General features: G+C 35.7%; 1 protein-coding gene across 2 annotated transcripts in view; it reads left to right on the top strand.

Moving 5' to 3' along the window:
* RIMS2 (regulating synaptic membrane exocytosis 2) overlaps positions 1-26,591 on the top strand; it is a 574,369-nt gene that overhangs the window by 52,019 nt on the left and 495,759 nt on the right. For both annotated transcript variants that reach the window (XM_069081283.1, XM_069081282.1), the window contains exon 2: positions 13,265-14,187. In XM_069081283.1, the coding sequence (XP_068937384.1) occupies positions 13,265-14,187 (923 nt within the window). The remainder of the gene's footprint in view (positions 1-13,264; positions 14,188-26,591) is intronic.

Below are 26,591 nucleotides of genomic sequence, written 5' to 3'. Positions count from 1 at the left end.
AAAACAAAAAACAACAGCACACGTGAGGTCATGAAGAGTCAGACATACTGAACAATAACAACAACAACACCTCACCACATGGATAACTCTGTAGTCTATGAGTCACTGAATTTACATGAAAGTTATACAGACAGATCAAGTCAACATTCACGAATTACACACATTAGAACATGAAGATCAAAATTATTCATATGGATTGGATTTTTAGCACCAAATTAAAAATTCCGATATAGGTCTGAGACTAGCATTCAATCCCACTAAACAGCCCACACTTATGTTATGCACTTCCCATACTACAAAAGAACCGTATAGAAATTATATCAACATAAAAGTAAACTCTGTAATGTGCTATTATTTACCTCTAAGTGTACTTGCCTATCTCCTTTAAAAAATTACCAATACTGTACAGTTGAGAGCCTTACTTCCTCATTTAGCATCCTGTGACCATGTACATAATTGATTTGCAGATAGATAGAGAATATAAACAGACAGGTTGCATGGGCCTACATCCACCTGAGAAGGAATGTTCTTTTGACTGAGAGGTTAAAAAACATATTTAATGGATTTCAATAGATCAGATGATGTCTGTGGCTGTGGTTGTCAGCTGGCATTGTGATAGGGATTTTTATCATTCTCTTCAGTCATATAAGAACACATAAAATACTCCATTCTGTGTATAGGATTGTTCATTCACACACAAAAGCTACAGGTAATATCCTATTATGACAAATCCTGTCACAAAGAAAGATCTATAGAATAAAGCTGCTGCCTTGTCCTGCTGGGTGGCCATGGTGACAGTACTTTGTTGCTCTGGTTAAGATAAATTTTCTTCAAAGAATAAGCTTGTGCAGTCAGTGTTTTTTTTCCCTTGTCAGTGCCCATGTGTCAAGCCCTCACTAAAATGAAAATATACCATTCTTTTTTTTCCTTCAGTGGGAAAGGACATAGGAGGAGCAAAAAAGAATAAAATCTAGCAGTCCTGGAGCAAGAAAAGGTTAGAGGAGCATGTATATGATGCTTCCCTTTCTCCCCTACTATATAAATAGGTCTGTTTCATTTGTCAAGTTTCAACAGGAAGGGTGAGAACCAGCTGTTTCCTCGTTATGTTTCAAAGGCCACACACACACACACACACACACACACACACACACACACAAACTATTCTTTATAATAAAATACCACCACACAAAATAATTTGGAGGTCATATTATAATAGATTTGTAGTAGGAAAAGATCTATGAAGCCATTTAGTCTAACCCCTTCATTTTATAGCTAAGGAAACTAAAGTCCTAGAAAGGATAGGTATATAGTTTGTCAATGGTCATATATGTGGTAAGTGGCAGACACAAAATTGGCTCCACACCAAGTACACTTCCCATTTATTCACACATAGAGTAGAGGATGGTTGAGATCAAAATGGTGACTTAGGGTGATAGCATCACAGATTTAGAGCAAGGAGGTACTTTAAAAGATATCTAGTTTGTTTTACAGATGAACAGGTTAAATGACCTGTCTACGGTCACATGGGCAAGGATTTAAAAACAGTTATTCCTGATTTCAAGTTCAGTGTATGTAACAAGGACCCTCCAAGACTAGCAATCTGGTGCTGTAGATAAGAGATTAGGTGGGGAATGGTGTGGGGTTGAGGAATGAAAAATAATCAGGTGGGCTATTATAGTAGTTCCAGTAAGAGGTAATTGAACCAGAACTAGATTTGTGGTGGTAGGAAAACCAGGGAGGCAAAAGATTGGGAACACTTGGGGTAAAAATTGACTGGATTTGTTAATTAATTGGATGTGAGGAAGAGAGAGAGATCAAAGATTCAGTTCAGTTCTATTCAACAAACAATGATTAAGCAAATACTGTGTTAGGAACCATGTTATGCTTTGGGGATACAAAGAAGAAAAATGACAGTCCTTGACCTCAGGGGCTTACAACAATTTTAAAAATGCAAATAAGCGTGACAACATAGAATGTAATAGGCATAAAGAAAACTTTTAGGCAAAAGAGATAATTTTTAGCTAGAGGAATTAGGAAAGAATCTATGCAGCAGGTGTCAACTGGGTCATGCCTTAAAGAAATTCAATTACACAAACATTCATTAAGCCCTTACAATATACTAGGCATTGTGATAGGCACCCCAGGAGAGAAAAAAACAAAGAAAAAATAGTAGTGGTCTCCCAGAGATTACATTCTCCTGGAGGATAGGGATGAAACATGAACATTGGTAAGGACATATTCAAGGAAGGAGAGAGAACTAATAGCTTGAGCGTGGGAATAGGGAAATGAGAGATTCATGAAAGGCTTCACATAGGAGCCAGTACTTAAGATGATCCTTGAAGGAAAATAAGGATTCTAAGAGGGAGAAGTGAGGATGGAGAGCATCCCAGTCATGGGGCAACCTATGAAAAAGCTCATAGAGGAGGCAGAATGTCAAGCCCAGGGAACAGCCAATAGGTCATTACCTCCATATTTACCAGAGTGTGTAAAAGGGAATAAATAACATGGTCGGTTTCAGGAGTTTCCAATAGGGAGTTGTGCAAAGGATAGATTGTAGAGAAAAGAGAATAGAAGACAAACTGGTTAGGAGGTTATTGTAATAGTCAGTGTGACAAGTCATGAGGACCTAATCGAGGGTAGTTAATGGAAGGAAAGGGAGGGATGTATGAGATGACAGAACTTGAAAAGGGAGTAAATATGTGAGATAAGAGAGAGAGAAAAGACTCAATGATCACTCTGAGATTGTGAGTCTGGGTAACTAGAAACACGATGGTACTCTCAACAGATATAAAGAGGTAGAGATGTCTCACAAAACTTCATTGTTGCTTCAGGTACAGTTCATAAGATTAAAGTTGGAATATAAGATTTGGAAGTCATCCTCATAGGGATGATAATTCAGTCCATGGAAACTGATTACTTCACTAAAAAGGAGATTACAGGGAAAGAAAAGACAAGAAACCCCTGCAGAGCTTTGGGGTCATTTGCATCTAGGAGATGGAACATGAATGCTGATACAAGAAAGGAAACTGAAGAGAGATCAAAAAAGGATGGAACAGAGTCGGGGAGAGCAATATCATAAAAACCCAAGAGGAGATATTATAGAAGAGGAAGGAAAAGTAAATTTTGTCAGATGCTGCAAAGAGGTTATTAAAGATGAAGACTGGGAAAAGACCATTGGATGGAATGATGAGTGAAGAGATCATTGGGGGTAGGAGTCACTTGTATGTGGGACTGAGAGAAAAGGGGAGGGAGGTTCTCTAGATGGGTTGGTTGCTCTCAAATGTCCCAGTGTAATTATAGTCCTTCATCTCCTTATCAGAAGACTTATTGGATCACTTCCTCCTGAATTCCTGTTATTAACTATACTCTCATTGGTCACTCTGACAGATATAAGTCCTACATCCCTAGGGAGACTGTAAACTCCATGAGGACAGGTATTGTTTTATATTATGTCCTCTTTGAATCCATTTTACTTGTATACTGCATATAGAAGTTCTACTTATAAACTCCTTGAGGGGAGGGTCTGTTTTATTGTTTTTGCGTTTTCATCCCCAGCCTTGAACAGTGCCCAGCACATAGTAGGTGATTAAAAATACTGTTAAGAGAATTAATTATTCATAACTTTGGAAGAAGTTTCAGTTAAGTAGTAGTGTTTGGAAGTTATATTGCAAAATTCTGAGAAGTAGATGAGGACGTATAGGAACATGAATAGATAGTTTCCCCTCTGTTTCCCTCCCACTCTCCTCCTTCCCTCCCTCCCTTCCTTCTTTCCTTCCGGCCTCAATGCTAGGCATGCCACAAGGTGATTAACCTTTGGCTATTGTTACTACCAAAGATGACCTATGAAGTTTTAGAGGGGTTTTGATGTAAACCATGTGGAGGGAGTACCCACAATGACATTATGCATTTTGGAAGTGTTACAGTTCTGTTTTGGACAAGCACATTTTAGCTTCTGGTTAAATTGAAAGTGTGTTTGCAATTTTAAAATTTATTTAGATATTACTGTAAAAGGAAAAAAAAACCAGTCAATTTCACATAAACTGCTTAGTCTATCATAGAAGACTGTTTTGTTTTTGTTTGTTTGTTTGTGAGCAGCAAATTGGTCACAAGCATTACCTAACCAAGTACTTTGTCTATAGTTGGCATTCAACGTTTATTTAATGAATCAGTGAATGAAATGAATATATGTTGTGTGTAGTACTGTAATCCCTATACTGCCAGGACTGAATTTCTATAATGCTCTCTCCTCTCCTCCAATTCTTATTTCCCTGGCTTCTTTTAAGACTCAGCTAAAATCCTACCTACTACACAAGGTCTTTCCTGATTTGCTAGTTGCCAGTACTTTCCCCTCTGAGATTATCTACTATCTAGCTGTTATATCCCGTTTATACTGAGTTATTTACCTATGGTTTCCTCCATTAGAATTTGGACTCATTGGGGGCAGGGACTGTTTTTTTCCCCTTTCTTTGCTTCTCTATAGCTTATCCCAGTGCCTAGCACACAGTAACTGCTTCCTAACAGTGTTTTTTGAGTGATCAATTGGTCTGTGATGAGTAGATCCAAAATGTGAAGAATCATTCCTATCCTCATGAAGTTTTCAACCTAAATGGGAGTATTCACTAAAATTGCATGATGTAATTAGAACTAGAAAAGGCGGGCTATAACTTAATGTTAAATATAGCTTGGAACAAACTCTCAGTTCTTTAGTAGTTCCAATGAGAGGGAGATCAGTGAGGGCTTTGGTAAGGGAAGAGTGTCTTTGCAAGTCATCAATCTGTTATTTCCTATGAAATTGCTGCAAGGGAAATATCAAATTTCAATAGAACACTGCTACATCCTATGTTTTGGAAATATGACCCATTTTAGATCAAGTTGAAGAACTTTATTCTTCAATAACTGAGAAAAGATTTATGTTACTTTTATACAAAATGACTTTTATGCAAATATATATTTAGAACATTTCAATATTTTTAGTGGCAAAAGAATGACCAGGATGCTTCTCAGTAATGGATGCTATTAACACATTTATCTTAGAAATATCATAATTCTAAGGCCTAGCATATGAACTAGCCTAGCCTAGCACTGAAATTTGTTTTAAGCTTGGGGGTTAGAATGCCTTGGCTGCATTCCGTGATTGGTATTCAGTGCTAGTGAGGAACTAATCAGCTAAGTACCATAATCCTCCTTATAGGGAACATTCTTAATTGACCTCTAACTATATACAGCACATAGTAACAGCATTAAAGAGTAACTCCGATCCCACAGTTCAACCACCAGGCTATCCCTGGGGGATGTTATGCCTAGATCCTGGAATTAGTGTTGATTTTATACCACACTTTAAAAAAATAGTCTATTGGGGGAAATAAAAAGATTGTAAGCAAGTAAGGGACTTTTCCATCACCTGATTAAGTCCTGTTCATATGATTTTACTGGAGCTAGAAGGATTAAATGAAAGCACTGCTGGGCACAGGCATTGATGTATTCTCCTGGATATGATGCTTCATGCTCGACAGATGTGCACGGGTTTATCAAAAGGTAAAATAGTAAAGAAATGAACTAAATTTTCCTTATGAAAAAGTAATGTGAGATTTCTCTTTTGAGTTATATTTGGTGAGTAAAGATACCACCAGTTTGCTTAATTTAAACTTTTGGTAGCAATTAAAAGACACTTGTCTATTTTATGTTTCGTAGGATCTTGTATTTCTGTCAAATGCTTAAGAGCAGCATGCTTTAATAGCTTCACATTTTGGAATTTATTTGTGAAATAGGGTTTTAAAATGCATGCATTGCAGAATTATAATAATGGAATGTGATCTTAATTTTTATGATATCAGTGATTCACAACTCATGCAATTTTATTCATATTGATGTATTTTCCCACATTGTTAACTATTCCAGGTATTGCTTTAACTCTTTTATATACATTAGAAAGTTCTAAATGAGGTCGTATTAATTGAGATTATAAAAGAATAAATCTAGTATAGGGAATACAATTTTAAAAGTGGGTCTTGGATTATGTTTCAGGAAAAATGATTTTATACAAAATGTGCTTTGATAGAATATTGTCAGTGATTCTGAAGATGACCATTTTTCAAAAATTTTCACAATAATTAAAAAAAAGATTACTCAAAGTATGTTGTCTCAAATGTATCATTATAAAAATATTGATTCAGTTCATTAGAGAAATAATATCTTCACTTACGGTTTTCAGCTGAAAAATCCTGAGTATGTTTACTGCATTTGTGAATGTTTCTAAATTACTGGCAGAAAAAATTTAAAGGTCTTAAAAATTATTTTATACAGAATGTGAAAAACCAAGAGTTTATTTGGAATTGGATAAAATATGTAAAGTGGTACAGGCTGTAATTCCTAAGATTCTTAAGGAAATGAAGGGAAGTAACTTAAAAATCAAATAAATTACAAGGTATATAAATTGCTGAGGTAATAATATATTAGAATTTAAATTGCTTTTAATTTTTAACTGAAAAAAATATTTATTGGGATGAGTCCTCCAAGAGACCTTACAAAGTTTTTGATGGGAAATTTCAAAGAGATCATTAGTTGTTACATACACATTAGTAACATGAGTATAATATGCATAGCATAGTGACTACTAGAGAATATAAAAATGCAACTGACCAAAGTGAATGCTTCATTTGTAGGGGATGGTTAAGAATACTATGAATGGTTTCACTGGAAGGTACAAGTAAAAACTGAGCAGAGACCAAGTCATAAAATGAGACAGATTTATGAGGATGATTTTATGTGTGGCTGGAGGGAGAAGGGGCAGCTCCTGCCATTTACTGTATCATGGAGGCAATGAAGTAATTGCCAGTTAAGATTTTTGTTTGTTTGTTTTCTAAGCAGAAAACTGACAGAAAAAAATGACCATTTTGGAAATGGAAGTGTCAGTAGTTAGACAGATGTGAGACAAAAAAGATACTGAGGGAGAACAGAAATCAAATGGCAAAGAATTACATGTGTGGGAATAAAGGAAAAGAGTCTGATATAGGTGTTTTGTGATGGAAAAATTGAGGTAAAGTTAGATCTAATAAAATAAAAAGAAAAAAGAAAGGATGCTAAAACCAGTTCTAAAGTTGTTTTTGAATAATAGCAGTGGGAAAGAGAGAGTATTGCTTGGATATTAAAATGATGAAAATTTGTCCCATTACTCATAGTTGATGATAATAACATCCAGAAGTAGAGAGGACTATGAAGTCGTGGAATTGAATATACATGATGTGAGCAAAATATATATATGATGCTTTAGATAGGATTTTTTTTAACCTAAGGAAAGTATTTTGAGATGGCAAAACTGATTTTAGGATGTTTTTTTTCCTGAAAAATGAAATATTATGTTGTAGTTGCAAGATTTTTTCAAGTTTCAATTTAGTGGATAGGAATGATACTCTAAGTTGGAAACAATCTCTTCTTATAGTTTATTTGGACCTTTCCTTTAAATTAATTACATTCTGCTTTGTATTATAATTACTTGTGACAACATCTGTTTCTCTTGCTAGCCTGCAGACTCCTTGAGAGAGTAGGAGCTATACCACATTTCAGCTTGGTATCCTTGGTGTCACCAAACTAAGGTTCCTTAACCACAGGTCTGATCCTATTCCTTCCCTGCTTAAGAAGCTTCCATTTCTCCTTATTGCCTCTGGAACAAAATACAAATGTCTGTGCTTGACATTTAAAGCCCTTTGCAACCTGACTTCATCCTCTCTTTACAGACTTATGGCACATTACTCCCCTTCATGCATTCTACATTCTGGTCCAGCTCTTGTGCTTGTTCTCCACACGAAACAAACTCTTTCTGGCCTTTGTGCTTTAATATAAGCTATTCCTCATGCCAGGAGAATAGTATTCTCCTCTGCTTTACAGAGCCTCCAACTTCCTGCAAGGCTCTGAAAAACTGTCCCCTCATATGAGTCTTCCATGATCCCCCCGAGTTCTTAGTGTCCTCCACACTGCAATCAACTTATTTATGTTTTGTATTTACACATGCATATATATTTTTCCCCCTCAAGCATGTAAGCTCCTCAGAGAAGCAAATAAAGGAGTTGGTTTTATAAATACAAAGGGAACAAAAAATTCATCATCTTATGGGACATCTGGTGATTTATAATTCTGATGTTTATGACAAGTATAGAGCCATGACAATTCAGGGGACCAAAGCATAGTTATAACCCTCAGGACTCTAGAAGCAGCTAGACCTGAGAGGTTGGGAGGTTTTTTTTTAATTCTGTAGTTCCTAAATGCATTTCCCCCTCACCATGACTAATAGTTGATATAATTAGTTAGTAAATACTCTATTCTAAAAGTTAATTAATTTTGACAAAGATGATATGGTACAAGCATTTGGTGTAGAATATCCCACCCAAAGTCTACGACACACTCTCCTACTGCCAAGCACACACACCAAGTTCATAGGAAAGTGGGCTCAGCCAGAGCACTTGATGTGATAAAGGGATAATGACACAGCTTCTGCTTACTGGAAGTCCTTTTTTCCCTTTATGGGGCAGATACTCAAGAAGTTCCCCTTAGCCACACTGTAGTTTTCTACTGGGCCTACTTTGGAACCTTGATTCTCTTTTTTCTAATCCCATCCAGTCTGTTTTTGTTTCCTGATGAAGACACTGCTACCAGTCTTTCCTGTTCCAGGAATAACTAGAAAGCTGATGGGATGATGAGAAACAAAGACCCTTTGAGAACTACCAGGTCCCATAATGGATAGTGCACTGGTTCTGAAATCAGGAAGACCTGAATTCAAGTGCAGCCTCAGACAGTTACTAGTTGTGCAACCTTGGGCAAATCACTTCACCTTTGCTGAACTGTAAAATGGGGATAATAATAGCACCTACCTCCCAGAGTTGTGAGGATCAAACAAAACAATATTCATAAAGTGCTTAGCACGGGGTCTGACACATAGTAGGTGTTGAATAAATGCTCGTTCTCTTCCATAGTTATATATGAGCTGTAAGCTGAATCTGTGGGTGGAAGGTTTTCATAGACCAGGAGTTCCCCAAGTTGACAAAATCATAGTTTTTATTCCTTTTGTTTATGTACAAGTTACCGTTCTAGACACTGGATACATAAAAAAAGAAAATTACATTCTTCCACCATTTACTTTTACTGAGCAAATTGATACCAGCCAGGTTAAGTTACTGGCTTAAGGTTGCAAAGCTAGTGAATGGTAGCTTCAGGACTTGAAGCCCATTTTCTGACCAGTAAACTGACTTGGCAAGTCCAGCATTTTGCAGCCATCTCCAGGAGATTGCTGTACTCAATCATTTTATTCTCGTCTCCTCTTTCCTCTCCTCATATCATCATCTTCAACCTCTCTCTAATTGCTTATTTCCTGCTGCCTACAAACTTTCTTAAGCCTCCCTCATCCTTAGAAAAAAATTATACTACACTCTACCATCCCCTCGACGTATCATTCTATATCGCTCATCCCTTTCTCAGTCAAGCTCCTAGGGGGAAGAATGTCTGTCTATGAATTGCCTCTACTTGCTGTTTTCAAAATCACTTCTCAGCTCCTTTTACTGAGACTTCTGTCTTCATCATTCAACTGAAACTGCTCTCTCCAAAGATATCTCAATTGTTAAAACTTAGTCCTCACCTACTTGTCCTCTCTGCAACATCTAGCACTGTTGACCAGCCTCTCCAAACTTCCTTCTTGATTCTCTTGTTCTCTTTTGGCTTCACTTTCTCAATCTCCTTTGGTGGCTTATTGCCCATATCATACCCTCATAATGTGAATGTATCCCAAATTTCTGTACCAGCTTCTCTTTTCTCTCTACACTACATTTTGACCACGTCAGCTACTATTTGTTTGGCAATAATTTCTAGGCAACTGATTCCTTGATTTATATTCTCAGTAAGTCTCAATATGGTCCTAATCACTTTTATGACTCCCATATCACTAATGACCCATTAGATATTTCATGGTGGATATTCCAGAATCTTAAATTTACCACATCCCAAACAGAACTCATTATCTGTCCCTGTAAATCCCCTTCTCTACCACACTTCTCTCAAGAGCATCACTACTATTCTTGTGTCAGAGCCTCATCATCCTGATGTTATCTTCAACTCCTCATTCTTCCTGATCTTATAATTTCTACCAATACAGCATCTCTCACATCTGACTACTGTTCTCTGTTCACACAACTACCACCCTAGTTCAGTACAAAGGCACCAAGAAGGGAGAGGAATGTCTAATGTGAGAAGAAGAGAGAAAGGCAGTTAGGGTAGATTGTAGAGTATGGGAAGGGAAGGACTAGACAATGAGGCTGGAATGGAAGGTTGTGGCCAAGTTGTGCAGGGTTTTCTACATCATAAAAGTTTATATTTTGTCCTAGAGGAAACAGGGAGTGACTAGATTTTATTGAGTAGGGGAATGACATGATTATATTTGTACTTAAAGAAAAAATAGATATTTTGTAGTTGTGTGGAGTATTGGTTAGAATAGGGAAAGGCTTAAAGCAAGGACACTAATTAGGAAAGAACTTCAATAGTCCAGGTGAAGGATGGTGAGGTTCTGAACCAAAGTGGTAGGTACTGTTTCACTCGATAGAATGTAAGTTTTTTGAGAACAAGAATAATATCCTTCATATCCCCAGTGCACAACTGTGCCTGGCATGTGGTAAGTGTCTAATCAATGCTTATTGATTTTTGTCAAGAATAAGAAGAAAATTCTGGTGCCTAAGAGAAAGAAAATACAACTTGTTTCCTTTAAAGATGCAATTTAGAAAATCCTATATTAAGGATTTTAAAATATATTTTATTTAATATTTAAAATATTTATTTATAAATATTTATGTTATTTAAATATTTTGAGTGAAAAATGCTTATAAATTTCATACTACTCTTCATTTTATGAAACCATAGTATCTAATACAATCAGCAAATCTTTCAAAGATTTTATTTTTTCATCTTTTTTCTTTCTCCTGAAACCTAATGAAAAATTTATATTTATGACTTACAATGTTAACAGTAATTGAAGGTCACTAACCAGTAGATTCTTATCTTAGTAATTCATTTTTAGTTTAAGTAAATTTAATTAAATTCAATTTAACAAACCATTACTGTCTACAATGAGTTATAAGCACTAGATAAATCTTTGTGGAATATATGAATAAATTCAAAACACCAGATGCAGAGACTTTAAGGGACCATTAAAGTTGAACTAAACCGGAGCTCTTGCCCTCATTGAGCTTACAGTCTAATAGGCAGGAAAGATGCATATACAAATGATTACAATATTCAATGATACATTTGATAAGCATGTCATCAATACCTTCATCCATGTAATTAGTAAATATATTGAACAGAACAGAACACTACCAAGGCTGAACACCTGATGAACGCCATTTAGGGATAAGTACATTAAAGAAGTACAAAACAAAGTGTTTCAAGATAGCCTAGGAGAGGATTAATTTCAACAATAGAAAATGTGAAAAGACTTCATGGAGAATGGGATATTTGAATTGGAAAAAAAATAGTGGCTAAGAATTTAAATGAGGGGAGAAGAAGGGCATAAACTCCTTGAACTCTGGAATTATTTTGTTTTTGTCTTCGTATTATCTAGTACAGTGTTTTATATGTAGTAGGGATTTCATAGGGTTTGAGTGAATTGAAAAATGTGAGCAAAGGCATACAGAAAGTAAGACACAGGGAATGTTCACAGAGGCACAGAATAGTCTTGTTTAACTAGAGCATGGCATATGTAGAAGAGAGCAATATAAGGAAAGATAGGGTAATGCCAAGTTTTAAATAGCCTTGAATTACAGACAAAGGAGTTTGAATTCTACTTACTGGGCAATAGGGAACCATTGGATATTTTGGGCAGATGAGTGACAGGAGAAGATCTGCAGATACGGAAGTTAAGCCTGGCAGCAGTATGAAAGATGAAGGAAAGCCTGGGAGGCAGGTGACAATGAGAGTTTATATTAGAGTTGTGGCAGTGGGGCTAGAGAAGAAAGAACAGATGGGAGACATGCTGCCAAAATAGAATTGACAGAAGTTGGTAACTGTGATGTGAAGGGAAATGGGAGCAATAATGATAAGGCCGAGACTTCTCACATTGGCAGTGAGTGGTGGTGCCACAGTTAGAAATAGAGAAGTTGTAAAGAGTAGGTCTATAAAGGAAAGATAATATACTCAGTTTTATACATGAAGGAAATCAATGATACCCAGAAATACAATATTAAGTCAATTGATGGTATCTTTAAAAATCCATATTCTCATTTATAACCTAAAATGGGTCCAAAATTAATATTTATTGAATGTCCACCACATACAATTTTGATACATCCCATGAGCACAAAGAAGTCAGAGGTAAAATCTTTGCTTCTCAGGGCTTGATGGTCTACTTGGGCATATAAAATTTTGTTTTTTTTGGGTCTGGATCTATAATTTAAATGATATAGGGATTTCTAATGAGGAAACTCTTTGAATTACTACAATTCAGCAACAGCTAAGCAACCCATAGACTTAGAAGGTTACCCAGGAGACATAGAGAGGCTAAGCAATGTGCCCAGGGTCACATAGCTCCAAGAAAAGGCAACAATTAAAGAATGTAGGGCATCATCAAATGTTTCCAAATTAATAGGAATCTGTAGAAGGAAGCTCATGAATTAATGAATGAAAAGGCATTTATTAATTGCTTACTGTGTTTAAAACACTGGGCTAAGTGCTAGGGATACAATTAGAAAAGCAAGGTAGTATTTGCTCTGGAAGAGCTTACATTTTAATAGGGAGACACGCATTAAAGAAGGTTCAGCTACAATGTAGATGGAAAAGTGGAAGATGACCATGACATACTTAATGGTATAACTATGTAGTGGAAAATAGTTCAATAATTATGTCATAAAATTATTTTCAGTTGAATGAAATGGATATTGATAACATTTCTATTATGATGTATCTATTTTAAATAATATTCTATTTTTCCCAATTACATGTAAAAAATGTTTAACATTCATTTTTTAAAAAATTAAGTTTCAAATTCTCTGCCTTCCTCTCATCCATCCCACTTCCCTGAGACAGTAAGCAATTTGATATAAATTTTGTATGTGCAATCATGCAAAACATTTCCATATTAATTACTGTATTTTAATCAGAAAAAAGCAGAGCATAACTTCTTTTGAGTTGACATGTGATTGATTTTTAATATTGCATCTACTCTGTGAATCACCATGACATGAAGAAATGTAATCTTCACTCTTCTTAACTTATATTTTCTTTGACTGCTTAGGAAAAGGAGCCCTTCAATATCCAGAGAACAGAATAGAAGATACGATCAGCAGGAAGAGAGAGACGAATATTCCCAGTATGCTACATCAGACAGTGCAATGCCTAGATCTCCTTCAGATTATGCTGAAAGGAGATCTCATCATGGACCTCAATTGTTCGAAGAACCCGAACATGTAGATTATAGGGACTCCAACCGGAGAAGTCGTAGACGTTCCAAAGAGTATATAGATGATGAGGATGTGGAGAATAGGGATGAATATGAAAGGCAAAGAAGGGAGGAGGAATACCAAGCACGCTACCGAAGTGACCCTAATTTGGCTCGTTACCCAGTAAAGCCACAGCCTTATGAAGAACAAATGCGTATCCATGCTGAAGTGTCCCGAGCACGACATGAGCGAAGGCATAGTGATGTTTCATTGGCTAATACGGAACTTGAAGATTCTAGGATTCCTATGCTAAGAATGGAACGGCAGTCAAGGCAAAGGTCCACATCAGAGCGCAGGGCCGCCATGGAAAACCAGCGCTCTTATTCAATGGAAAGAACTCGAGAGACTCAGGGACCCAGTCCTAATCGTCAGAGGACCACAAATCATAGCCCTCCAACCCCTCGGAGGAGTCCAATCCCTATTGATAGACCTGACATGAGGCGCACTGACTCATTAAGGAAACCACATCACTTAGATCCCAGTTCTGCTGTCCGGAAAACAAAACGTGAAAAAATGGAAACCATGTTAAGGAATGATTCCCTCAGCTCAGATCAGTCTGAGTCAGTAAGACCTCCACCACCGAAGCCTCATAAAACAAAGAAGGGAGGTAAAATGCGACAGGTCTCCTTGAGTAGCTCAGAAGAGGAATTGGCTTCCACACCAGAATACACAAGCTGTGATGATGTTGAGATTGAGAGTGAGAGTGTAAGTGAAAAAGGTAAGTTCTGTATTTTAATCCTCTGTGCCCACAGTTATTCACTGATTACATATTAATTTCCCTGCTTTGATTTTGTGGATTGGTTAAATATTTCCAGCCAGAATTCTCTTAAGTTTAAAAAAATTACAATATAGATACATCATATTTTAAAATCTTAGGTCTCAGATTGGTCTGATGAAGAACATTTCAATTCCTATAAAAGTGTTTATTGTTAAAATGTATACGTGGTAATATTCAAAGTCAAGGCAAGCCCCTTTGACTTCAATTAGTCTGTATTAAATGATTGACCATTTACTTCTTTAACATGACTTTGTACTTCTGTAAACTTATTTCAGTTGAATTTTAATGATGTTTATTCAATTTTAATATAATTTTAATTGTTAAAGTAGGACATTAAGATAGTGATCAATTCACCCTAGAGCACAGAATAATTTCGTTTACTTAAATAGTACCAATGCCTCCAAAAACCTGCACTTTCCCATCTTTCTGAAAAAAAAAACACAGAAAAAATAGATCCTTTTATATCTTAGGGAATTTAAAAGTGAGGCTGTATGAAGGATGAGGAAGGATAAGAGGATGCTTCTCCAAGGTCTCACCCATCCCTGATATTCCTTCTTGAACTAATACCTTCAATTTTTACCACATAAAATTTATTAGAAACATTAATTTCTGGCTAAATTTATTGCAGGCTTGGTCATTTGTTGCAAGGATACAATAAGAACTGTACATGTAAATTACAGAAAAATTAAAGGTTATAATTCAGTAAAGACAATAAAACGTTTCTAAATTATACTTGGCTATTTCCATGATGTTTTGTGACTTTCAAAGATCTTTTATATGCATTTTCTCATTTGATCCTTACAAAAACCTTTCAAGGTAGCTCAAGCAGGTAAATTTTATTTTCTGTATGCAGCTAAACTATCTACAAATTGCCACTACATTAAGTAAACACAAAAATAATCCAAATGTCTTTCATGATACTATTCTTACTTTGACCGTTCCTGGATTCCTTAGCTTTATTTTTAAGAGATGCCTTTGGATGGCAATGAGCAGCAAAGAGGATGCCCTTAGGGGCAGTGTAGTACAGTGGAGAGAGCCCTGACCTTGGAGTCAGTGGACCTTGGGGTTCACATTTCACCTCTGACTTTTATTCATATGTCTCTTTGGACAAATTGTTCAACATGTCTTGGACTCAGTCTCCTGACCTGTAAAATGAGGTACTTGGACTAGATTGGGCTCTGAGGTTCCTTTCAGCTCTAGATCCATGATCCCATGATCTTTGTCTTCTTTTACCTGAATCTTCCAGTTATTTACTTCACAGCATTCCCATGCTGTCCTACATGTGCAACCAACTATACTACAATTCCACTTTGGAAAGGAAAGCAAGTAAAGCAATCCTTCCCTATAGATGACAGTTGTATGGACAGGAGTGTCCATGTTACAGTATTGAAATTGCCCCACATCTCCACTATTCATTCACATGGTAAATGTGGCTCTCAGGTGATATGTCAAAAATCAGTCAGTCAACAAACATTTATTAAGAACTAGGCACCTAGCAAAGTTCTAGAGGTACAGAGAAAGTAAAAAGAAAGCCAAACAAAAATGCTCTCTTCCCTCTAGATGCTCAAATTCTAAAGAAGGAGATAACATACTAATAAATAGGTATATTCAAGGTATAGACAGTGTAAATGAAGGACAATATCAGAGTGCCAGTGTGCAGACAGTGGCTGTGTCAATCTAGAGAAGGGGTTGTGAAGGTAGGAATAAGATTTGACCACAGATTAAATATGTGGAGTGAGTGAGAGTGAGGATACAAGGATAACATTGATGCTGCCAGCCTGGGTAATTGTAAAGACAGTAGTGCTCTTAAATAGAATAGGAAAAAGAGGAAGAGATAGTTTGGGGAAAAGATAATGAGTTCTCTTTCAATCATAATGAGTTTGAGATGCTGATGAAAATCCAATTGAAATATACAAAAGGTGGCTGGTGATATGAGATTGGAGCTTAGAAGAGGGATCAGGGCTGGGTATTTAGATCTGGGAATCATTTGCATAGAGAGAATAATTTAACATAGGGGAGTGAGGGACAAGAGAAAAGGGCCCAGGACAGAGCTTTGGGAAACATGCACACTTAGTGTCATGACCTGGATTAAGATCCAGCAGAGGATACTGAGGAGAAATTAGAACAATAGAGAACCAGAGAGAACATTTGTCACAGAAACTTAGGGAGGAGAGAACATCAAGCAGAAGATTAACAGTGTCACATGTTCCAAGGAGGACAAGAAGACTGAGAAAGAATTGAGAAGAGGCTAGTGGATTTTTCAATCAAGAAATAATTGGTAGTTTTGAAAAGAGTAGTTTCAATTAAATGATTAAATAGTTAGTTTGAGTTCGTATGCCATTGGATGAAAAGATACTTTATCTATCCTACTTTTTTAAAGTTCCAAGGATTATGATTTCATAACCAAACCTGCCAGTATGTTTTGAAGATCTTTGCTTTGAAGACCTTCCCTGCTCCCTAACAGGCTGAATTTAATCACAAGCACCCTGTGGTGGAAGGAAAGAGTTTGCTAAATGGGTAAAGCAGGTAGTTTTCCTTAGGCCTATTAAGGGGCAGAGAAGATCTTTAAATTCTCCTTACCATTACAACACTCAGCAACTTTATTAGCTCACATGTGTTATAACTGTCATTTTTATTCAAATGATAACTAGATCCATGTCTCAGTCCCAGCATTTTTTCTGAGCTTTAGTCCCATATCACCACTTATCTGTTGGGACAGACTTGGTGTCCTGGGGACATCTTAAACCTAACTTGTCCAAAATATTTTTCATTTATTCACTATATATTTATATGACATAAATTCATATGTGTTTTCATGGTCCTCCCCTATTAGAATGTATGCTTCTTGTGAGTAGGGATTGTTTCATTCCTTGTAGTGGAATGTCCTGTGCCCAGTATAGTATTAGGCATATAGTTTAGAGCTTGATAAGTAATTATTGATTGTGTTTAACCAAATTCTCTTTTGGTGCCCATTTAGTCCATTTCTGACTTTGGCTATTTATTGTGCTAGAGAACAAGGCATGGGCATTCTTCTTTTGATAATCACTATACATTTACAGACAGTCATCCTGGTAGCTTTCTCTTTTCCAGGTTAAATAACTTCAACTTTTTAAAACTTCTCTTGTAGGAACATCATTTATATTCCTCTTTTATGTCCTCTCTTTTTGTTCTCAAAATCCTTTAAAAATATGCAAAGCAGATCTGGACACTGCATTTTAGTACTGAAGATAGCATCAGCCAAGGCCAAATATAGAAGGATTATTTCCAGACTCTTGCATGGCATAATCCAGTTTATATATCCCTATCTCATGTCCATTTCTTTTTTTATATAACAGCACTCTATTGCTGACTCACATTCAGCTTAATTTTCAAAATTTTTTCTTGCTGTCTTTACATATAGCTACACTTTCTTCTTGTTCTTGATCTAGTTGATTTTTTTTCATCATCATTTTATTGACTTACCGATAGTCAATTGGACTTCATGAACTTAAGTCCAAGTTGCTGGTTACTTTGAATTCCTTTGGTTTTCTTAGGTGTGATGAGCACCATCCTATTCTGTCTTCTGTAGGATGAAGAACACATTTCTACTTGCCTTCATCAAGATTAATGATAAAAAAAATAAATGAAATGCTCTTAGTCCTATCACTGCATCTGTTCTTCAAACTGATGCAATTACTGATAAGCATAATTTAGATATGATCACCAATCAGTTGTATACAACTAACTAGGTACTTTTAAAAACTGAACCTTGGATTTCATTGGCAAGGGAGCTTCCAGATAAGAAAACTACCTTTCCCAGTGCAGGTTGGCACCTTCCCTGAAACCTACAGTCTTAGAGAGTTACCTGGGGCTCCTGAGAGATTAAGTGCTTTGCCCAATGTCATACTGCCAGTGTGTATTAGAAGCAGAACTTGGACCCTTATCTTCTTATTTCCAAGACTGGCTTTCTGTTCAGTATCCTATATAGAATCTGAACTACATATTTGTTTTAGAAATAGTTTTCATACTGTGTTTTATGAAACTCAATGGCTTCATGAAACATCTTTAGGAATTTTTTGAGAAAAGAAAATCTATGAGTATCAGAAAAATTTGGACACAGTTTATCACTCTGACAACTGACCTTATCACTGTACTGGAGTTAGAATTTTAGGGAATGGAAAACATGAAGTGAGTCATTCATCTTGGCAATGTTTTCCTAGGTTGCTAATAAAATTTTCACTTATTTTACAATATATCCATTTATTAAAAATTCATTTAATAAATATTTATTGACAAATATATCAAAGGGACAATGTTAGGCAACAAGGAAAGAGATGAGAAATTGGACAAATCATATAACCTTTTAAGTGTTCCATTTCTTTATTTTTAAAAGAGAAGATTGGACTAAATGACTTCTAAGATCCTTTCCTGTGCATCAGTGAGTAAGATAAAATCCCTTCCCCAAATTAGCTTATAGCTGTAGAGAAGAAATTAGACCACATTTTCCAATTATTTGTAGTATAGTGCAGTATTATCATGGTAATCAGAGGAGAGGGCCAGAGATTATATTCCACCTCTATTATCTGTGTAACTTGGCATATCAGCATTCAAAGAAATTGATTTGTTCAGTTATGTTTTAGTTTTTCCAAAGCCTTATTGGTTACTTCTCAGCAACTCACATTTTTCTGTGTAGCTACCAACTGATTCTAGTGTTTTCCAGTTATTCTATTCAAATCAAGAAAAATTTATTAAGCACCTACTATCTGTTAAGAATTATATTAGACTCCAGTGATAGAAGGATGAAAGGATATTTATTTGCCTTTACTCATTTAAATTACAAGCATTTACCTAAATTCCAGTTTATTCTCATTTCCTTTTTGTGTCCCATGAATAGCCAATCTTTTGCAATCCTATTGATTAATGCCTCCAAAACCCTTGGATGTTTATCATTTTGTTTTCTTGATTTGTGTATGTGTGTGTGTGCATGTGTGTGTATTGTGTTTTTAAACAATTAAACTATTTTTCATCCAGTCAGTATTTCATCCAGTAAGTAGTCAGTAATATATCATGTCAAGGGGCGGCCAGGTGGCTCAGCAAGTAAGAGCACCGGCTCCAGTGTCGGGATGACCTGGATCAAATCTGGGCTCTGATACTCAGCACCACACCCAGAAATAACTGGCCATGTAACCTTGAGCAAGTTACTTAACCCCGATTGCTTTAAAAAAAAAAAGTAATATATCATGTCAAAAATGATATTTTCCTCAAAAACAATGTTGATTTTTTAAAAATTGAAGTTTTGTTACTTTATTATCTGTGTTCATGAGTTGAATAGCAATGAAGTGACATTTGTTTTTGGTCCTTTCCTTTCCACGTTAAATCTCCCCTATCCTCCCAAATTCTTTAATTAAACAATTTCCTTTCTTCAACTTGTTCTGTCCTTATAGTCTAATTACCACTTGTTTTTCATAGCTGGCTAAAGTAAAAGATTAAGCAGTTACTTTCTCTGGCACCATTATTTTTAGTATAAGGAATTATTTTTCATGTTGGCATATGAATTGTATAGTATTATCCAATTTTGGAATCTCAGAGTGTCCATAATATTTGTCTCTATGTGTTGTGTGCATCTTGACCTGCCCCTGGAAACTTATGGAAGTCACATATAATCTTAGTGTCATGTGATTTAACATAGGATTACCTAAGTGAAGTGAAAATCTGGGTGACATTTAATCATTCTTTTATTCAATTCATTTCAAACTTTCAAGAAAAGAAATGCAGGCAGGCTGAAATCAACATTGAAAATAACATGCAACTGCCAAAAGATTTCAAAATTAATAACAGATGTTGCTCCTTGTATAATGGAAAAATCTTTTATTTTTGTCTCTAAGTGGTACCATAATGAGAATGAATAATTCCTTATCTGAGTGGCAGTAGGAGGCAGAAATTGGAAGCAATTTGTCTCTATGAAGCAGTGCACTTCACAGTGCTTAATTTGATTGTCAAAGTTTCAAAAGTAATATAAGGTTTCTTTAAACCTTTTTCTTTTTGTTCCTGTGGGGGTTGGTAGGAATGGAAAGGGAAATGAGGGAACTCTAAAATTGACAAAGAGTAAAAAAATATAGGAACATAAAAATGCCTTTAATAAAGTAGTAAATTTCCCATTGATGGAGGTCTCCAAAAAAGGCCTCATTACCATTTGCCAGGCTTTCATACTTCAGGTAAAGGCTGGACTAAAATGATGAGTGAGAGGTTGTATGCTTTGTGTAGGAGTCAGCCAAAGAATGTCACATCAAAGTTCAGTAGGAATCATTATCTTGTTACCTCTTAACTCCTTTACAAATTTAAAAGGCTTTGGTTTTCTGAGGTTCTATAACACAAGATAGAATACCTGCTAAAAAGCAACACAGTAGATGTTATAACTTTAAATTCTGGGAAAATATTTCAAGAGGTAGTGTGTCTCGTTAAACTTTGCTCATTGCAAACAGACAATTTAACATCAAACAATGATCTTTTCCTTTTGGGTTATCCCTAACTATCTGCTTCTCCACAACTTCTCTTCTCTTTCACCTACTAGAACTTCTTGCCTGTTTTTATTTAGTCCTAATTTCTGGACTTGCAAGGGACAGAAAGATCATCCATTTATTCCTGGGTCTAGTTAATGCACAAGGGTCTACATCAACATCTATCTTCTTGCTTCATCTATCTTCTTGCTTCTATCTAAAATTTCTTGTTATCTTTAATTAATGAAGTTACTGGAAATAGTCCTTAAATATGAAAGTGATGAATTATAACATTCCACGAGCACTAACAAATGGGGGAATTAATGAAAGAATGAATATCCATCTTTTGATGATATTTGAAGAAACTGGGAAGAGACTAAATGACAAGAAAATGGATAGAATATTGGAGAAGCATAAGTTAACTTTGATTTAAATACTTTGATGCTTTGAAAAATCCATGATTTCATCTATGTGGCTATTTTTCAATTGATACAGACTTTAAATTATTCACGTCTCTTCCAGTAAAATGATTCATTGTCTCCCAAACATCTTCCACTGTGACTTTAACCAATGTCCATGTGTTTCTCACTCTCACTCTCAATACCTCCTTTTTTGCCCTACCTCCTTTTATTGCCCTATATGTCTTTTGCACCACTTCTTTGAAAATGTAAGTAAGATTTGGCAATATTCTGAAAGTGTACATATCCACTATGCTTTTTATATTATTGGGTAAATTTTTCTGAGTATGTGGTATTCTGTGATTCTCCACCATAGTATTAGAGATTTAGTGATAGAAAGGACCTTAGAACTCATCTCATTCAGTGCTATTATTTTACAGATGAAGTTACTAAGTTCCAGAGGAATGTGTAATCTGATTAAAGTCACACAGACACAAAAAAGAAACATTTGAACCTAGGTCTCCTTACTCCAGGGACAGCTAGATGGCTCAGTAGATAGAGAGTTGGGGGCAGGGAGAAGTCAGGAAGACCTGCATTCAAATTCAACCTCAGATACTTATTAGCTGTGTGACACTGGGCAAGTCATTTAACCTCTGTTTGCCTAGGAGGAAGCTAGATGACTCAGTAGATAAAGCACTGGACCTGGAGTCAGGAAGACCTGAGTTCAAATCCTACCTCAGACACTTACTAGTGTGTGACCCTAAGTGAGTCACTTAACCTGTTTGCTTTAATTCATTGGAGAAGGAACTGGCAAAGGAATGGAAATCTTTCCCAAGAAAATTCCATGGACGGTATAGTCACACAGGGATGGGGAACCTGTGGTCTCAAGGCCACATGTGGCCCTCTAGGTCAATAAGTGCAGCCCTTTGACTAAATCCATATGTCACAGAACAGATCCCCTTAATGAAAGGATTTGTTCTGTAAAACTTGGACTCAGTCAAAAGGCTTAGACCTAGAAGACCACATGTGTTCTTGAGGTTGTAGGTTCCCCACCCCTGGTCCATGGGGTCACAAAGAGTAAGAAATGACTGAAATACAACTCCTTACTTCACATCCATGTCTTTTTCCACTATATATTTACTAAATAGTATCACAAGGATCATGTTGGCTTTAGATATGGATATTTTGCAGCAACATGGGGTCTGAAATCATGAAAAGTGAAGTTTCCCTTATGAAGTGAAGCTCTTCTTCCTATGCATACACAATATGAGACCAGTCAGAAGGTACCTAATAGGTAATTTGATTCAACACCTAGTCTCATTTTAAAAATGATAAAACTGAGACCAAGTTAAATGATTTGTCCAGTGTAACAGGTACTCAGTGAAAGAATACTCAGGTCCTCTTACTCTAAATCCACTACCCATTCTATTGTACTATGCTGTTTCCCTGGGGGGAATACTCATTTATACCATCATGGTATATGAATATAATGGAGCATTATTGTATTATAAGAAATAATGAGTATAGATGACTCATAGGAACATGAGATCTATATGAACTGATAGGGGATAAAGTTGAGTCAGAAAAAAATATACATAAATATCAAAATATAAGTACAGAGAAAATTAAAATAAATCTGAACACTATATAATTGTAATGATCAATTTTGCAACCAGGAGAGAAATTAATTTTTATAATTTCCTTGGAGGTTTGAAGGACTGTGTTTGCCAGATGTTATAAACAATGTCAGATGTGGTTACTATATAAATTGGTTTTGCTTACCTTTTTCCTTCCCAGCACTCCCTTTTATTGAAGTCCTTAGAATTGCCAAATGATTCAACATCATGAACTAATAGGGTTTTATTGGTGGAAATGATATTAAAGAAACTACATTACTATCTTCTTTTCTGCTATTACCCTAGAAGCCAGGAGACCTTTCCATTTTATTAGAAGTTGAAACCTCTTCTTCATATAATCTACCCCATTTAGAATGTGAATTCTTTGAGAGTAGGGGACTATCTTGCTTTGTATTTTGTGTCCCTAGACCTCAAGCAGTGCTTTGAATATAGTAAATTTTTTTTAATTAATCTATTCCAAGATACACATCAATGAACACATTCAATGGGTTATCTGTCAATTTGTATAATATGCATTTTTCATCCACTTTGTCTTTTGTTAAAAATGTTCTTAAGAGACTGTGGAGCTCCAATATTAAAAAACACACAGAACATTTTTTTTTAATGTGTGTTTTTATTCTGAGGAACAATTTTTGAGAATAAAAAACACAATGAATTTCCCAAATGCAATCCAGCCTGCTCTATTCCTCTTTTTCAGTTTTGAACCCAACTCATCATCTATATACCAGTGTACTAACTCAGTGGAAAGACTTTCCAACTGCTTGTCACAGAGTGGGCATGAAGTATTTTTTTTAATTAGTTTTTTTCTGTTTCTCTATTCCTGATCTTCTAAGCCTGAAAGTTCACTGTGCCTCCAGGTCCCTTCCTCTGATTGATCTGTTTCTCCCAGAACTTCCATATCAAGGAAATTGCCCAAGCCAGCCATGTTTTCATTCCTTTCTTTGCTCTTCTCTTAACTCTCCTTGAATTTTTTCCATCTTGCCCCTGCATAGGTACCTTCTTTCCCAACCCCCATCATTCCATGGTTGTTAGTGCAACCTAAGCTGATGTTAGTGTAGATTCTTTAATGACATTTCCATTAATAAGACCATATTTTTAGTTTCTTTTTTTTTTTTTTGCATTGTTTCCTCCACTAAAATGTAAACTTCTTGAGGGCATGACTATTGTTCTTTTTTCTTGTAGTTGTATTAGCAAGTCTTACACAATGCCTGGTCCACAGTAAGAACTTAATAAATTCTTTTTTTAAAAAGCAATAGGGGTTAATTAACTTTCTCAAGGTTACACGGCCAGTTATTTTATGTGGGTGCCGAGTATCTGAGGCCGGAACTGATCCCAGGTCTCTCAACCCTAGGGCCAGCGCTCTTACTCACTGCCGCCACCTGGCCTCCCCTAAGAAATTGGGGTTAAGTAACTTGTTTAAGGTTATATGACCAGTTATTTTGTGTGGGTGTTAAGTATCTGAGGCCGGAACTGATCCCAGGTCTCTCAACCCTGGGGCTGGCGCTCTTACTCACTGCACTACCTGGCCGCCCCGAACTTAATAAATTCTTGTTGATGTCTTCTGTATAGTTTGTTATAGACTTCATTGAAAAGGCTCTGTAATATCCTGAGACTTGATACCCAAACTATAATATCATTCACAAATAAGAACATCTGGAAGATCTCATAATCTGTAAGGGGTCTCCAAAGAATAAAAGGTATAGGTAAACCTAAAGGGCAGTGAAAAATGAATCATGGGTGTAACTGAATTGTACTCTATTCCCAAAGATGACCAACAAGCAAGAAGTAATATAAGGGATATCATTCAGAAATGTGTTATTGGTATAGGAGGAGGGCCAGTTATATAGAAAAAGTGGATTACAGATAGTTAAAGTGTTAGAATAGTATGTAAATTTTGTAAAAGGACCCAGAAGGCCTCCAGTGCTTTGACTAAACTCTATAAGGAATCTGCATAAGAACTCAGGCAAGAATTGCACAGGATAAGAAATAATTAAAGAGTAGTGATCTGTATCATTGAAAGTAATATCCAAATTAATGAAATAACAGATCTACTGAAACATCAATAACTCAATTAAAAGGTACTTATTAAGCTCCATTTTGTGCCACTGTCCTAGATACAGGTGATAGGGTAAAAAAGAATGAAACAATTCCTACTTGAAATGAATTTACATTTTCATGGGAGAGACAACATGGATATATGAAAATATATAGCATAAATTTTATATATGATTAACTTAATATGCAATATATGTAAAGCTAATACACATTTATACAAAGGATATCCATATATAATAAAACAAATACATATGTTTAATTTTATATGCGATGTATATGAACTTAATAAATACATATATATAGTAGTCAAATACAGGGTACTTGGGAGGGAGAGCATTACAATTGAGAAAATATTGAAGTACTGAAGCATTTCTTTTTCATTGTGGTTGTAAATTTCATCGAAGTGGTAGTATAATGATTGAGAGTTGAATGCAATCATAATTAGTTCAATGAATAGGATTTTAACAAACTTGTTATCCATAGAATATTGTTTGGCCCTTAAGGAAGGCATTCATTCATCCATTCAACAAATGTTTATCAACCAAATTATTTATTTATTAATAAATTAACATTTGTTACATTAGGCACTATGGAAGGCTCTGAGGTTATAAAGATAAAGGTCTTCTCATGTTTCTCTGAATTCTTTTTATTCTTTATAGTGTAATGGTATTTCATTACATTCATAGATAAAAAAAATTAAGTCATCCGTGTGACTTCTTTCCACAAGTAGGCCAACTTAGAGTCAACAGAGGGTCCACTTGTATGCTGAAGCCCCCTCCCTTCAAAAGAGAGTCATTACTTCTCCCTAACTCTCAGGTCCATTACTTTCTTCCTATCACTGGTAGGTCAAGGCCCTCTACCTTTATCTTACTGGGTGGACATGGCTGCTCAGACCACTTGGATGAACAGAAAGTCATTAACACTAATCCTTCTGTTAAGATGGAGAACCGCCAGGCTTTGCCATCTGCCCTGACATGGTTTCCTAAGTGTCACTGAGCCTTACCATCTGTACTGCCAGTATGCCCTCAAGGCCTTGAGGCATTGCTATCTGACCTGCCAATGCACCTCAAGGAATCCTCAGTCTTGCCATCCACCTTACATCTAAAAGATTATACCCATTGACCCTTCTATCCATTCTATAGCTCAACCTTCATGTATTTATGTATGTATGTATTTCTCCAACTAAAATATAAACATCTTGATAGAAGGGGCTCTCTCTCTTTTAAAAATGAATTTCCAAGGCTGAGTAAAATTTTTGGCACATATGTAAAGTTTTAATTTACATTTCTTGGGTTATTACGGATTTTGAACACTTTTTTCTGAAAGTTGTTAATAGTTCATCTATTTTCTCATGAAACTTTTTTTCATACTCTTCTACCTCTTGTTTGTCAAGAAATTGTTTTTCAGCCAACGTATTTCTGTAACTCTTAAAAAATTTTGGACTACAGACTTTTAGGAGAGATATATAATGTAAAGATTTATTTCCTAGTCGATAGCTTATTCTAGCTGTATCCATTTTTTTGTGCAAAAACTTTTTAGTTTTATATAATTTATTTTGTCTTTTATTATTTCTTCTACCATAATGAATTCTTCACAGTTGTAAAATATATAAACTTACATTATTTTAAATCATATTATGATATGCCTTTTCCCTTAATTTAAGTATTTGTAATTTATTGCATTCAGAATATGCTGTAAGAATATGGACTATGCATAGTTTTCTAGTTTTCCTAGCAGTTCTTTTTGGTTAGAGTTCCTTTCCCAGTGCTTCATGCACT

The sequence above is a fragment of the Petaurus breviceps genome, unplaced genomic scaffold (assembly GCF_028583685.1).
Source record: "Petaurus breviceps papuanus isolate PSGF00001 unplaced genomic scaffold, PetGlider_PUasm1.0 98, whole genome shotgun sequence".
NCBI lineage: Eukaryota > Metazoa > Chordata > Mammalia > Diprotodontia > Petauridae > Petaurus > Petaurus breviceps.
This window is presented reverse-complemented; position numbering and strand designations above follow the sequence as displayed.